A 17,401-nucleotide genomic window follows, 5' to 3' on the forward strand; every position below is an offset into this window, starting at 1 on the left:
TGCGTATTGAAAACCAACCTTCTTCTTTCAAAGACACAGCTGAGAAAACGAACAAGATGGGTTGGTGTATATAAACGGTTGATACACCATTAAAGCCACAATCAATTGAATGCTATCAAACATTTTCTGAAGGTAGAGATGTATGTCCTTCAAAAATTAACTATGAAATTTATTCACCCAAGATGGTACCGATACCGAAAATTTCATGGCCTGGCTCATGGACTATATTGATCACAGGTGACTACCAACACTATTTTAATAGTGTGACTAAGATATGTAATGATGAACTTATATGCGGAGTATAAAAGTGGTTGTTGCGTGTGAAAGGGTCTAATTTCAGCAAAGATTATTCATTTTTCAGCATAATTTAACGATTTTGCACGACCATTCGATGTTTAGCGCGTATCAGTGACGTCATAGTTAAAAATTACGTCATTTTTGTACCTGTAGAATTTACTTCGCATCTTCCTTACTTCAATGCATAACATCAAACAATGATACAAAAATGATTAAAATATCGTATTATTTGCGGCGAATTATTGCTAATACCGTATTTTGTTCTTTTTCAATTTAAAGACAAATAAATTCATTATGATGAATGTAACGTGCTGGATTATACACAACAATAAAGGAATTAACGGAAGTGTGTTTTGTTTTTTTCAATGAAATCGAAACCATTTTGTCATAAGTGTTTTCTTTAATATAAAGTTTACGGTGGGGAAAGTAAAAATTGAAGTAGGGTAAGCGAAATTTGATCTATTTGTCAGTCCCCAGATAAGGATTAATCTCCCCATCTCTGAACATGCTAAAAGCAATATATACGTGTCTCACATGGCCCCTTAAAATGAATTTCTTAATTTTACTTTATATATAGTTTTAATTTGCACAACTATTTGCACGGCTATACATGTAACCTTGATTGGTAATTTTCAATTTGATTAAAATTCCATCAATTTAATATGCCATTTTACGTTTTCCCGCCATTTTAGCGTATTTTGTATACAACTACTCATTTTAAACAGTTTTTCTCTCTGAAAATATTGAGTGTAGACTAGAACATTTTTTTTTAACAGAGATGTATCTGTATAAGACTAATTAATGACAGGAAAGATTTGCATGTCCTAAGCTCGCTCTATGTTTCCCATAAGAAAAAAATGTCAAGAAAAGTCCAATTTTGTCTTATTTTGGTTGGATTGCAAAAACAGCACCATTTCTAACATCATTTTTAGCCTGTGCGTGCATATAAATGTAAAATAAATGCATTGGAAATATTTTCAATGTAATCTCTTCTACAAAATAAAAATCAATTATACATACGAGGGTTCATCCAAAAGTAATGTCACAACGTTGATGAAATTGCTATAAATCGACGTGTTTTTAAGCGTTTCCCCCTCGTTTCTTTAAAAAAATATTTATAATTCGCACACACTTTCACCAATTTCACTTTCTTAAAGAATTCTTTGTACCATTATACACTCACTCTTTTCATAATTTAGCCTTCTGTCAATCTTTTTTAACAAACTTGAAAATTCACGTCATTCTGTCTTCATTGACCAAGGTCAGACACCATGTTGAACGTTTCCGTCCGATCTCCTATCTTTCGGTATTCTCCTCTGTTGATCATTCAATGACCTGTCATGTTGTAAATTTTGAATTTACCGGGTGGCAGTAAATACAAAAATGTCATGTTGTAAATTTTGTATCTACTGCCACCCGGGAAATTCAAAATTTACAACATTACAGACCCATCACCCGCCCAAAATTGCTGAAACTATCTATAAAGAAGTCTCTTATTTACATTCTTTATTCTATCTGTCTGATTAATTAACGTAATTAAAAAATGACGTGAATTGTGTCTGTTAAAAAAAGAAGGGATAATGTGCTTTTTTAGAGTCTTTTTATTGTGTTTGTCTAATTCATTCTAAATGCGGCGACACCCCCCGTGCTCTAATTTTTAAACATCTCTGAAATAAATTAAAATAAACATCATTAAATGAAAGTTTCAATGTAAATAAGATTTGTGTTTGTGCATCTTTTGGTATATTGTATTTGATAATATGACGCCAAATATGAAAGATATTGACACTGTGATATTACTTTTGGATCAAACCAATCTAAAATGTTGGTTTTAAGAGGGCAAAAAAAGCTCAGTCTTATCATATGAAGTTCTTTGGCGAACTACAAGAGCGGCTAATTTTTCATCTGTCTTTTGATTGGATCAATTAATATGTATACATCCCAGTGCATCTAATTAGAAGATGGAGAGTTAAATTCATTGTATAAATTGCCAAAAAGAGAAAGTGAACAACCTTTTTTAAAGCAACATGAGCTGCATGTTTGACAATGGAAAATTTAATTGCAAAGAGCAATATATGATAAGTGTCTCAAATGGCCCCTTAAAAGGAATATCTTAATATTACTTTATATATAGCTTTACTTTGCACAGCTATACATGCGACCTTTATTGGTAATTTTCAATTTGATCAAAATGTTGTTAAAGTAGAAATATGACATCATAAAGTTTACATTCTCCAGCAATTTTAGCATAATTTGTAAAACTGCTTATTTTCAAGCAGTTCTTCTTCCAGAAAATATTGAGCGCAAACTAGAACATACTTTAAATTTTTACCAAAGATGTATCTATCCAATACTAATTACTGACAGAAAAATTATGCATGTTCTACACTGCGCTCTATGTTTCCCACAAGAAAAAAAAACATCATGAAAATGACATATTTTGGCTTTTTGGGGTTAGATATCAAAAAAGCATTATTTCTGTCATCATTTACAGCCAGTGAGTGCACATAAATGTGAAAAATATATTGGGAATATATCTAATGTTATCTCTTCTACAAAATAAATATCAATTAAACATACCTGGATATCATTCTAAAATGTTGATTTTTAGGGGGCAAAAATCAGCCCTTATCAAATATGGTCCTTTGTAATTAACTAATTTAATGACAGAAAAATAAATCATTTATAAACCTCTGTTGTTCATATTTGCGATGGAAATTTTTTTATTAGCTTTGATTGGAGCAAAATTGAATTACTGTCGTCATGTACAATAATGATTTCTTATATAAAAATGTATATTCAGTTGTACAGAAACATTTCTTCTTAAACATTCTAAAACTTTATTTTGGGCTTATTGGTCATAACGGTTTAAATTACATACAAATTAATAATAACGCACATTTTGCCAGCAAAATAAATTTCTCAAAGATACAGCTCATATTGCTTTAAATGGCTTCTCAAATTTTCGACAATTGTGGATATTTTAGGTAATAAGATCAGTGTTTTATTTTTCAAGATGAATGCAATGTTTGGACACTAAGAAGACATTATCATTAAGTGATGGTATCGTTTTAAATTAGAGGTACGGTCAGGTCAAGGTCATAATCTTTTCCCTGGACATTAGGAATAAAAAAATTAATGTTGCCAATTATTCGATCCCTACTTGTATTTTTAAAAAAAATGAATGTTTTTCTATTCGCATAAAAAGAAAATACCATATATGGCCTATAAATTGATATTACCTATTTGACATAAATAATTCAACTAAAATGGATATTGGCTAATACGAATTTTCTCTACTTTTCTTAACCTTTTAGGATATATTGGCTATTCTTATTTTTATTCTCACATATAGTAAAATTGTCACATAAAGATACAAATGATACAAGAACAAAAAGTGTTGATCGTTTTCTAAGAGAGAAAAAATACTTTTAAAGGATATTTTGGCTTAAATCTGTACTTAGATTGGAAGATTTTAAAAGCTAATACTGTTCTAATTTGTTTGAAAAATCATATTTATTTTATATATTTTGAAAGTTTAGTCCCTTATTAATAGTTTAACTTATATTTGAAAATGATTGTGTAAATATTATTACTAAATTCATTGTTCTATAATAATTTTGAGAAGCAGAAAAGAAGATATTTTTATACACCTCCATTCCGCCAAAAATATAGTCCCTGCTAGTTTTCAAAAACAGTTTACCATTTCCATTTAAAGTTGCACAATTGTGTTTAGGAAAGAAAAATATAGTCTTTTAATTCTTTTACACCTAAATATATGTCATGACAGCAACTGTATTAGCGTTCCTCTCGAGAATATTTCTCTCATATGGAGACGCCACCATTTGCCAGTGGACAACTACATATTTTGTCCTATGTTCTGCACTAACAGCCATTGGGCATTGAGAGATCTTTTCCGTGTCAGCATGTACTATGACACGGGACATCGGTTTATACGGTCTCATCCGAATGACCGGTTTCCACGTCCCACAGTGGGATTCAAACCTGCGACGTAAGGATTGACTCTTTATCTCGCCACTCTAGAACAGACGCTCTAACCACTGCGCAAATTATGAGCAAAGCGACCGCAACCTCAAAAACAGTGTAGGTATGGAGAACCATGAAGGAATGAGCTTTCATTAACATTGAAAGTAATGGAATATTTTTACGTTTGATTTGATGTTAATGATAATTTCAATTATTCACTAAATAAAATTAAAATTTTATCATACATGTACTTTTATATATGTGTATTAAGTATGTATTTCAAAAAAATATTTGAATTTAATATTTTTTTCACTCTCTGACGAAATTAGCGTCCACATTATAAAATCAAGAAAGAAAAGGGGTGTCACTTGTTGAAACCATTGAATATTTTGATTTAGGAATAATTAAAAGGGTCTGTGAATTAACAACAATTTCATATTTTCAAATATTTTGTTTTTTTTGCATATAACATGTATAAAAATGGCAAATTACGACTTCAGAGGCAAATCAAAAATTATTAAAGTAAAATTTATCAGTTAGAGCGAAAGGATCAGAATTTACGAGAACAAAAGAAATATCGAATCTTTCAAAATCCAACAAATGGAGATAACGAACAGTATTCAATATCTAAGTCCATAAAACAATACAAAATAGGAGCAGAGCAAACGCGGACCTCAAAATCATCAGAGATGGGATCAGGTACCATGGAGGAGTGAGCATCTCCTGCCGACCGGTCACACCCGCCTTGCTCTCCTTGTAATGATTAGGAAATAAGGGGAAACTCCATAATCAATTCAGTATATAAATAACAGTTAGTATTAAAAACGTCAGTCAGCATTTGACTCATTGATAATTTGTATTTGCTGACAAGGTCATTGTATCGACCATAGAACTTACGAAATGATGAGTTTAAATGAGACTGATGATATTCTTGTTTCATCAACTTGTTTGTCAATAATTTACCTCGTTTTAGAAATTGTTCATACGTAGAGCATGCTCTCGAATCAACCGAGATATATAAACTCCGTATGCAGGCGATGAAGGTATATTGCTACATCAGTAAGGGAAGTTGACGATAGAAAAGTTAAAGTCATCACGTTTTGTCATAGAGCTTGATTGTTAGATTACCATTAACGTCTTTTTCAAGTAAAATATCCAAGTATTCAACAGATTTGTCAGCTAGCTAATTCTTTTTTTCACTTCTGGATTATTGAATACCAAAGGATAGATGGTTTCCATATTGCCCCTCAATCTTATAATACGCGATTTTAACATGAATCTCATACATTTAATCCATTCTGACAAAGTGTCAACGTCTTCTTTTGCATATATGGTCCATCGTCTGGCATAATCTTCCACAGAATTCATAATATTTATGAAATTCCGACCCCAGTTGAAGGATCGGGTTTTCTATATTCAGGACCTTTTAATATAAGTGATCTGAGGTTCTCATTATTAACTATATTGACGTCACCTGTACTAACGTGTCCAGCAGGACTATAGTTATAGGGCGAAGAAGAACATGAAGGATTATGTTATGTTTAGATACTCGATATCCAGGCCTTGAATTTTTTTTTTGTAATTGAAAAGTTTGGAAGCAATGGTCGATGTATATTTGTAGGAAATACAAGGTGTAGTCTTTAACTTGAAATATGGGGGAAAACAAGACTGGAACTTTTTGTGGTTCAGATTATTACTTTTATTAACCGCGTCAATTCCTTTATTGGCATATTGAAGTTTAAGGAAAAAACGCATTGTTTTAGCTGCATTTTCTTCAATAAAACGTGCGCGTTTAAAGCCTGTGATTTAAAATATCCATAATTAGAGATCCGAGCTTATATTCTGGTGTCGAGGAATCAAAATTTGGACTTTCCTTGGCCTTTTCAAGAAAACTAAAAGTTTCAAAGGGTGAGAGTAAAGTTTTGTGCGAAAATGATGTAGACCTAACTGTTGATTTACATAAGGTAGTATTGAACCAGAAGAAACATCGTGTATTACAGGTTTATTGTAAGACCGATGCCCAGTCTCTGTGTATGGTTAAAAAGTCCCATCACATTTACATAGTTACACTGTGGAATGGAAAGATTTCCAACACTAATAAACATTGTCATAACATCCATAGGGACGTACCACACCTATATACAAGTTTATGTATATAAGTGTGGTACGTCTTTTTTAAACGTGGTTTTTCTTGCCTGAAAGTGTCAGGATCTTTATTTTAACAACTTTTAAGTGTATTTAATGCCTAGGTCACATTTCCCGGCCGGTAGCCGTAGACCGGTGGTCATCGGCATCCGTGGTGATTATCCAGCGATTCAACCAATGCGTTTTTGATAAAAATTTATACAAAGGCCCAGCGATGCATTGCTAATCATAAAACGATGTTCCAGGATAATCGGCCGATGTATATTACTTCGCTCATACGTTGGTGAACATGCTTCGAACATCGGTCGTCTACGGGCCAATGTTTGGTCGAACATCGACCAATGATCGGCCGTTATCTGTTGAACACCACTCAACAAAATTTTTAAAATTTATTTTACATTTAACAATCCGGAAGACAAGCCCCTATGATAACATCCATAGGGAAAGGCTGACTGTCCCTGGTTTTCTAATTCAAAATTCTTATCGTTATCTACGGAAAGGTGTACTCAGCGACGGACTATTTGTGTGGTGATAAATCTTTTCGAGAATTCTAACTTTCATTGACAAAATAGAATGATCAGGTGAATTAAAATGTTTGTATAAAAGCTGCTGACCATCATGATTTATTTGAAATCAATGACCTGATATTCTTTTATTAAGTGACCCCTTGGTTTCACTAACATAAACAAGTCCACACAGATTACATTCTATTCCATAGACAACATTAGAAGATTTGCAGTTCAGATTTTCACAAGTTTTGGTATAGAAGTTCTGTCCAGTAAGATTACTGGTGAAAGAGGTGTTAGTTATCAAAATGTCACTGGTTTTACAATTTTTTACAGAACATTTTGAAATAGAAGACATGGGATCGGAAAAGGAATTATCAAATACCGGTATAACTTTAATAGAAACCTTACAATCTTTTGATGTTTTGTATGATGTGATGGTTTCATACCAAAACTGGGAAGATGAAGACTCTACATAAGACACATGTTTAATGTCCTTTTTCATCTTTTGACCTTGAACATCGAGTTTAACTTGCTTTTGAGAAACTTTAACGTTCGCCATGAGCTCCCATACGAAGACTGTGATCAGTGTTTTATCTACAAATCTTGTTATGTGCAGATTTTTATTACATTGCATAACAAAAAACATTAATTTTCCACATATTAACTGGTATATTATGATAAGCTTAACTATACTGCAGATAAACACTGCTGTTATTATTATTATTTTTTTTTTTTTGATGATTGCACTTGGGTCTTACTAATAGGATGGTTAAAATACCAAATAAATAAAAATATCTGCCATAAATATGGAGATATTGATCGAACAATGCTCAAAAGTCCACAATAAAAAATTATGAGCAGAGTAAGTAGGGGCCCCTTAAATCAGAGTTGAAATCATGTCCCATAGAAGAATAAGCATTCCCTAGTTGTCGAATGGTCACATCGCCGTGTACCCTTTACCATGATCGGAGTAAACGTATAAATCCATAAAGAGTTCAGTATGAAAGTTAATCGCCCAAGAATTTTATATTAAAGGTGTCAGTCAACATCCGACCCAATGTCAGATTGTATTAGCAAGTAAAGTTTTTGTATCGACAATCGTATTTACGAAACGTTTTAAACTATTTTGATGGTACCACTGTTTCATCAGCTTGTTTGTCAGTAGCCTGTCTTGTGTTAGAAAATATTCATAAGAAAAACATGCTCTTTTATGATTTTGTCACAATTCCTCAGCTTTGAAAGATTATATCGAGGCCACAACCATAAGGTAACACTAAAACGTCACTCCCGTTCGAACATTGTGATGAGCTTAATCAAATACACACACAACATATTCCGGTAATATTTGCCCTGTTCAGATCTACAGGATTCAAGAAGAGGTTGTTTATATCAGTTTGCATCAGTTATCAGATTTAATTCCACCATCCGAGTGCATTTTTTTTAAAATTCATATTACAAGTTGGACTGTGAGGTTCTCAGCTGTTTTCAAGATGAGGTTGTCAGAAGTGTCCTCTCTGTGACGTCATCTTCATGCAAATGTTCGTTGTCGTCTGCTTTTTCAGCCTCGATTTGATTCCCTTTGATGATGCACACAGCGACACCAGACATTATGGCAACGATGAGCATGAGGGTGAAAACTCCAAACAGGATGTTAAGTCTGTCTGAGTCCGGGGAATTCTGGGAGTCTTCTGTCGTCTGGTTTTCAGAATGATCGCTGAAACAAAGTCCAACAGCCCACGATAATACCAAGATCTGACCGCTGCGCTCTATTCTTCTATGTGTTGACATGATTCTTGTTTCATAACATTAAACATATCAAAATATCTTTTGATTCTGAAAGTAAAGTAATCCACAGATATATAAATATACATGTACATAAATGTTTTGGTGAGACTGATAAATACCCCAGTAGTATGATTTTAGGTCACATATTCTGTAAATTACTCTCATTGATTGGATTATCTGATCAGAGACATTATAATGTAGTAAGCTGTCGTTCTAGAGGCATTTCTTACCTTGTTACGGTCTGCTCATTTATCAGTTAATAGTTTGGGAGACTCACATCTGTGACTTCATTGATAAGACTGCAATAAGTTTTCTTTGTTTTCAGTTTTCTAAATATATTGATTTCAATTCAATATAGTGATTTGTACAGAAAAAGTACAGATGCTTGTATTAACTAAAAATATGAAATATGATCGAACATATATGAAATATTTTAAAAGAATTTAAGTAGTTCGAAGAATTTTTGTATAAATGTAAATTTTACAATCGATGTATAGCACACCAGCGTAATACTTTATATTGAGGTATAACATATTTGTTAAATGAAAATGTAAGTAAAATTTGCTTTTAGTTGTCTGAACGTTAATTTCAAACTGCCGTCGCAGATGTCTACAGTATACATGATTAAAATGACAAACATATTTCCTATATTTTTTTTTGATAAAAAGGATTGTTTTCTATGAAAAAGAAAGTCACAGTTTGAAAGCTTTATTTTCCCTTTGCTTCGTAAAATTGTGGAAACAACAAAAATAATGCAGAAAAAATAATAAATAATAATTTTAAGTAAACTGTGGCAATCTTAATGATTATTGTCCGTTTTAATGAGTTATTAACAATTAAAGAATACCTGATAAGTGATCGGTCATTTTTCGTAATCTCGTCTATATATACACATGTTCTGTCTCTCTTAGGAATTCAGGAGCTATTTATATTTAGTAAAAATCCGTTTATCTGGTATCCAACATAAATTTGATATGTCAATTATTAACTTGTCAAAGGCTAATTTTATTATCAAGGCGCAGCAGCATCTGTTGTCGGCAATTTTTATACTTTTATGCATCAAGGGAAATCGGCGAAAAGTCCCAAACATTGGACATTGGACCTGGATAATGAATCTAATTTCCCATTTGATAAAACTTCATAAAGCTACGGCTAATAAGTGGTATTTCAAACTATTACATATACTCCCTGCAAAATGCATTGTACATCATGTTAATTGCTATTTGATATCAAGAAACTGCACTGTAACATCACTTTATTTAGTTTTGACTCAAGTCAGGTGTATAGAAATTTATATCACTTTCTCACCAATCAAAACTCATGTTACAAGCTAGAAAAGATATAAATCTGATGATATTAAAGGTGCTTACAAGAGATAATCCTCTTATTATTTTCAACTGAGTATGAACAAAGAACTACTAGTATATGAATCTATAATAACATTTATTTTAAAAGAATAAAAGGAATATATATGCAAACAGTATATTGCCAATCTTGTTATTTATTTAATTAATACCCAATATCATATTACATGACAGTCAAGGTCACATAAAAAAGGCACCAATAAAAAAATTGCCGCAGGATATCATATGTTTCATTTTCTTGACTACTTGTGCACAATGCTTAATCAATGGTGAGCCAATTATATTTTTATTAAAATGTGAATATTAACATAATTGAAAAAGACTTTTGTTGCTTATGGGATTGAATACTGTAAAAACAGAAAATTTCATTGGGAAAAAATTCCGTTTATTTCATTGTAAACGATTATCAATGAAATTAAATCCCACCCAAAATTTATTTTCACATGAATTTTTATTGACTTGGGATACTTCCGAAACGATGAAATTTAATGCCTACAAAACCATTTAAAATAAAAAATCAATAAAATTTGATCCCCAAGAAAATTTGTGTTTCTACAGTATACATGTATATACACAGGAGTACAAAGTAATTGTAGCATAACCAACTTCGCTGTACAATACTTCCTTGGAAATGCTGCATGATTTTCAAATGCATAAAATAAAAAAATCAATATTGATAACAACTTTTCCAACACATACAATGTACACCTGTGAACACTTTTAATACTCTTCTAAAGGAATACAGTTTGTAATCACTAATTTTCACCACATTAATGAAAGCTCTTGGCATGACTTTACAAAAATAATGTTATTTGGATTGATATTGAAATGCCCAATCATCAAAGTCATTATTGTTCTACCAGGATTGTCCAATCAGAGTGTTCAGATTTTGAATGGCCCGACTCTATCAGGATGACCTTTCTTTAAAGGTGAAGGTCGTAGGTCTGTCAGGGACCATCAAAACCTGGAACTTCATGTCAAGGTCACCATCATACCCCAACTCAAAGTTCTTCAACATTTTGGATAAAAGAACATAAAGCTCCTGTTCTGCAAATCTTCTCCCTTAAATTCAAAAGGAAAGAAGTTGTCAATTTTTATGGACCTCATTAGAAAAATGCAAAAGCTCCTTACAAAAAGACCACATAATTGTGAAAATCTAAAAATTTTAAGAAATTTTGATATTCATAAAAATGACCTTTAACGTTAAAGCAACCAGTACATTTTACATTTAACTTACATTTAAATTAACCAGACAAACAACGGTCATAAGATGGTGTTGCCATATAATAGCTACTATAAAATCACATATTTTCATGGGGTCAAATTTTCCTGGTTTGGGGAAAATCTATCGGTTCACTGGGATTTGATTTCATGGATAAAGAATTGTTGTTTGAGTAGTTATGTATGTAACATTTACATTTCGTATTCGACATTTATTTATGGGTCTCTTCAAACCTCGAAAATAACGCAAATCAAACCCCCCCCCAAAAATTTGTGATTTCACAGCAGATAAACTGGACAGCTGGTAGCTAGTTAAGTTAGTAAAACTGGACAATAACCTGCACACATCCTTGGTCCGTGTCCAAATGGTGTGAGAAGATAGGGGTGGATGTTCAGAGCTGACCCGTCCCTCAGCCAACGCTCTGGGACAAACCGGTCCGGGTCCACAAAGTACTCCGGGGATTTGTAGTGTACATAAGGAGCCAGCTCAACTATTGTCTGTATAAAAAAAATAATATATATATGATCCAAGGCTCTTTCACTTAGCAAGTATCAGATGACTGCTCGTGTAACTAATTCTAGTCTTACTACAGCTTCCCTTTTCAAGTACAGAAAATACACATTATTGTAATAAGTATTATAAACATTATCTTCAATCAGACTAACTGCTGTGTGTAAAGTTTACGTGGAGCTTAAAGCCTATATCAAGATCATTTACTGAACATTCAGCTTGACAAACAACTTACCCCAGCTGGTACTAGATACCCTCCCAGAACTAAATCCTTCTTCAGAATCCTCTTAATTTCTAGGCCAATGGGCAGGATCCTAAGGTTGGAATAGAAAGGGGAATCATAAGCAGAATAAAATAAAATATTTAAAATAAATATAGTAATTATTGTTATAGCGAACATGCTTGCAATGAACTCATGCTTACAGTGAAGTGATTTTTAATCCCTGTAGTTAAAAAATGTTTTGTAATGTTAATGGTTATAATGAATTTCATTTATGACATATCAAAATTGCATATCCCTGGCACTTTGCTTTAACTGTGTATTACTGTAAAGTTCAACTTAATTATATTTTTTCTGTTTAATGACTATTGAGGATCTCTACTGAACAACCAACTGTACATTTGTTTACCTATAAATCAATGTCAGAAAATGTTTTAAAGTGATGAAAAATGAGTAGCCTAAATGAATCACCTTTGTGACTCCTTGACACAAGCTTTGAGGTAAGTCATTCTGTTGATGTGTTCTCCAGTTATAGGCCCTCCGTCCTTCAGAACATCTCGGACTTCTTCATAAGCTTTATGTTGAACCTCTGGATTTTTGGCTATGCAGTACATTGCAAATATCAATGTTGGCACAGTCTAGGAAAATAATCATAATTAATAAAACTATCCAATTCATCTAGAAAATATTTAAGTACTGTGTATAAACACCAATGCTTTGTACATTTTCAATAATCTTCAACATGTTAAATGATTTAAAATTTTTTCCTTGGTACAAATTGATATTAGTTACAGTATCAACCTCAACAAAAGATAAGAAAACCTTGCTAAATTTCATTCCAGTGAAAAGTTATAATGCTGACATTTTTGAATTCTGAATTACTTAATACTGTTACAGTATCAAGTCAATCAACAAACAATAACAAAGCTTTTATGCTGAATCCTGAATTTCTTACCGTATTGAGTCCATCACCAAACACAGTAATTATGCTGACATCTCTGAATCCTGAATTGCTTACTGTATTAAGTTCATCCCCAAATAATGACAGAGTAATTATGCTGACATCTCTGAATCCTGAATTGCTTACTGTATTAAGTCCATCCCCAAATAGTGACAGAGTAATTATGCTGACATCTTTGAATCCTGAATTGCTTACTGTGTTAAGTCCATCCCCAAACAGTGAGAGAGTAATTATGCTGACATATTTGAATCCTGAATTACTTACTGTATTAAGTCCATCCCCAAACAGTGACAGAGTAATTATGCTGACATCTTTGAATCCTGAATTACTTACTGTATAAGTCCATCCCCAAACAGTGACAAAGTAATTATGCTGACATCTTTGAATCCTGAATTACTTACTGTATTAAGTCCATCCCCGAATAGTGACAGAGTAATTATGCTGACATCTTTGAATCCTGAATTACTTACTGTATTAAGTCCATCCCCAAACAGTGACAGAGTAATTATGCTGACATCTTTGAATCCTTAATTACTTACTGTATTAAGTCCATCCCCAAATAGTGACAGAGTAATTATGCTGACATCTTTGAATCCTGAATTACGAGGGGTTATCAAAAAGTTCGTGGACTGAGGTTATTAAATTAGTACTATGTAGTCTGTGCTTTCAAAATTTATATGGAACATAAAACAACACAAAATAGAGAAATGTTGAAAATTTTAGCCTGATACGTTCATTATTTGCCAAATTATTATAAAATGAAAACGACATTATATGATCACCCGGCGCTGTCGTCGTTTATTTTCATGACGTCCGATAACGTCATTGTTTTTTCAATGTTCTCTTTTTCTACCTCATACACTTTTTTGATGAGATTCCCTGGAGCTGAGTAAGGACTTAAACCCGCCTTGTTTATATGACTTTACAATGTCATGAATAGTGGCCTTCAATGAATATAACATTCCAGATGGATTAATACATTGGGAGAGATCTGCGCTTGATTGTGCCGGCATATTTTGCTTTTGGGAGTTCAATATCTACAACACATGATCAACGTCATTTTTGACGGGATTGATTTTTCACACCTTGACTGCAAATCGACATTAACTGTGTATCCCTTTACACTCTGAATCTATTTTGACATTAAAAGAGAAGTACTCTGGATGCATATGATTTCTCTGTAGCCAGTTTCAACATATTTTAGGTCTATACTATTTTTTTCAGGGGCAAAACTTTATAGAATGTTGGAAACGGAAACCCCTCCCCCCTTTTGATGTCATTTTCAAGTCCTCATTTGTTTGGACATTCCGTGTAAAATTTACAATAAAATTTCATAGAACTTCCAGAATGAAGTGAAAATTTTATATTTTATAGAACAATTGTGTCATGACACATATCTGAATTAACGGGATTTTTGGATGTCAAATATTCATATTAAATGAGTTTTTCTCAGTTACACATAGGTCGAAAAAACGTCGTTTTCGAGTTTGCGCCGCCTGGACATACCATTGCTTACAAAAACATCACTAATTTATTAAAAAATTAAATTCATGATTTGTGGTTTATTCTTTGGATAGAAAAGATGATGCTAACTAGATATTTCAAAATTCATTGATGTACCTTTAGCGGTTTTAATTTTATGGCGCTAGTCCACGAACTTTTTGATAACCCCTCGTACTTACTGTGTTAAGTCCATCCCCAAACAGTGAGAGAGAGTAATTATGCTGACATCTTTGAATCCTGAATTACTTACTGTGTTAAGTCCATCCCCAAATAGTGACAGAGTAATTATGCTGACATCTTTGAATCCTGAATTGCTTACTGTATTAAGTCCATCCCCAAACAGTGACAGAGTAATTATGCTGACATCTTTGAAGGACAGTTCCTTTCTGGACAGGAGATACAACAGGAAGTTGTACTTTCCCTCCCCCAGCCTCCCCTCCTCCCTCAGGTGGTCGATCCTCCCAACCGTGTCATCCACCAGCTTCTGACCATTCCTGACAAACAAAAAAAAATGTCATATTATCAAAAATAACAATCCTGAGGTCCTGTAGTTCATATAAGTTCATAAATAAATAAATTAATATAAGTTCTGAATTGCTTTAAAAATTCAAAAATTAAATTTGTGGTTAGATTTTACACAGATTTAAGGCTCGTTTTCAGAAATTAACAATTAATTTAAATAATTTAGTTCATTGTCAAGAGTTGCTGCTCCAAAAAAAAAAAAACCATCCTCATGGGTATCGCATTTTGAGACATTTATTTTTATACCTGAAGAAATAATCCTCCTCATCAAGAAGGGACTGCCACAGCCTTGTTGTGAGGACTTTGTGGAAAGGCACAGAGAAGTTGATCTTTGTTGACAGTTCAAATATGGCATTATTACTGGAAATCATACGCTGTATATGTGAAGAGGGGGTGTCTTCTAAACAACCAAGGCGGGTCTCAAAACAGGTCATCCCAGAGGCTATAAACAGGGAAAAAACTCATGAGAGCAACAAGTCTTTCCAGGAAGCTATGGGCAGGAAAAAAAAACAAAACATAAAACTAACAATCACATTTTTCTCCATTTCAAATTCAAATGAATATATATAGGTGACAGGTCCTTACATTCCAGGTTCCATTTTGCTGCCTCCTGTCTGAAGTTTTCTATTTCCCCTTTACTGTTCCGGATCTTTTTTATTCGTTGGATAAAATCGTCCACCACTTCCTCCACCAGGGGGAGATAAACAGTGACGGCCTTCGGCCTCATCATCATCTGCTGAACGGCGCTCCGCAATCGGTACCACTCCTCTCCATTCCTACAGTTATCACACAGTCAAACGAAGTAATTAAACTTAATATCATCTAAACCTTATCACATCGCTGCAGATACATCAATCAACTCATTATTCTTTCATGTTTTCTCAAATTTAAAGTGCTTATCTATTTTGTATGCAGTATCAACCAAAGTATTTTGAGTGAATTGTCATAAAAGCCTCTTCAGGTGGGAAAAAATAAATTCAATATTGGAGATCAGATTCAAAATAGGTTAATAAAAATCATTCAAATCTTTAATACTTCTCATTTTTGCTGAATCCATTAAATTTGACTGAGTGTATTTAATGATTTACGTGTTTCCGAGTCCTGGTGAAAGATCCCTTTGTTCCCTGTATTGTTTTGTTGTGTCCAGAAGTGGGGCCACATGTGGCTGTTTGTCCTCATTCAGGAAAACTGTTCTGACATCATCGGGGTCAAAGACTCGAACTGAGGTCACACCTGCTATGTTTTCCTTGACAATGGGTCCATATTCCTTGTAGCGAGAAATCAGTGCATCTTGATACCTATCTACAGTAAATTTCCGAAATGGACCTACAGCAAAAGAGAAAATATGTTGTTACAGTACAGTATTAAAGTTGTAACACAAATTTGTTTGTTAAAATATTTGGATGTTTTAATTATTAGTTGTTAAATTTATGTCATTTCTAATCAGCTCAGGGAAATAATGACTAGTTTTACAGAATTACAAATAGTTATTTTCAACCCAACCCCTTTTGTATTCTTCAAAATCAATACGGAGCGGATCTGCTCCAATTTGCTATATTGCAAGTATATGGGAGGTATTTTAAGTGTGGTGAGGGCTTGTACCGAGACACAGTAACATCATTCTAACAACTTAGAATAACCTTTGTCATTGTGTCTCAGAACAGACCCTCATCGGACATCATTAAATGCGCATTTATCATTTTAGCGATAAAACATTCTATTCAGTATTATACCATTTCTATAATGTAAGATTGTTCCAAGAAAAGGCAGGCCTTTGGGTCCAGGTATGTCTTTGAAAGGCTTGATTTTCTGTGAAGTAGAAGTGTTGGTTCTCGATTCTTCTGCAAATGCCACACTCATACATCGCTGACAATATCTTGTGATGTATTTTACCGGCTTTTTGAAATGTGCTTGATAGCATAAGGTCTTTAGTCCCATGGTGGCATTGTTCTAAACCATCAGAAATGTGGTATATTCTCCCCTGGCTTCGTCAGTGTGAGCGTCTGTCAAAAACAGATGTGGTAGGTGTAAAAATAGTACAAAGTTCGAAGGACCTTATTTATTGTCATGCTGAGAATATAAAATCATTAAAACAGAAAATAAAAAGCTGTTAAAATTCGAGTAATATAAGAAAGCTTCATGTTTGGTAAATTGGGCGCCTAACCTCTATTATATGATTAAAAAAATATCAAAAATTGATTTCTCCTGGTTCTATTTTTACAACGATTTTTTTTAAGAAGAATATATTTAGCCGCGTTAACGTACTTTTTTAAAAACTGTTTACGATTATGATTTAATTTACATTTTTCTCTCTTTTGCGTCGTCTAAAAGATTCTTTTTAGTTTTGATGATATAATTTGACGAAATCTCTTCTTT

At 33.1% G+C, this 17,401-nt stretch overlaps 1 protein-coding gene across 1 annotated transcript; it reads right to left on the bottom strand.

Moving 5' to 3' along the window:
- Positions 1–10,145: 10,145 nt before the first annotated feature.
- Positions 10,146–17,053, bottom strand: LOC134255170 (probable cytochrome P450 CYP44). The gene is made up of 9 exons (XM_062737668.1): positions 16,759–17,053; positions 16,114–16,351; positions 15,611–15,801; positions 15,272–15,467; positions 14,823–14,997; positions 12,511–12,677; positions 12,055–12,133; positions 11,647–11,806; positions 10,146–11,149 (listed from the first exon to the last, which is right to left on the bottom strand). Exons 1-9 carry the CDS (start codon positions 16,961–16,963, stop codon positions 10,995–10,997), a joined length of 1,566 nt encoding a protein of 521 aa, XP_062593652.1. The 5' UTR covers positions 16,964–17,053; the 3' UTR covers positions 10,146–10,994.
- Positions 17,054–17,401: the final 348 nt, after the last annotated feature.

This window comes from Saccostrea cucullata, unplaced genomic scaffold, assembly GCF_032062105.1.
Source record: "Saccostrea cucullata isolate Sc308-1 unplaced genomic scaffold, CSIRO_AGI_Scuc_v1 ctg2474, whole genome shotgun sequence".
NCBI classification, from domain to species: Eukaryota; Metazoa; Mollusca; class Bivalvia; order Ostreida; family Ostreidae; genus Saccostrea; species Saccostrea cuccullata.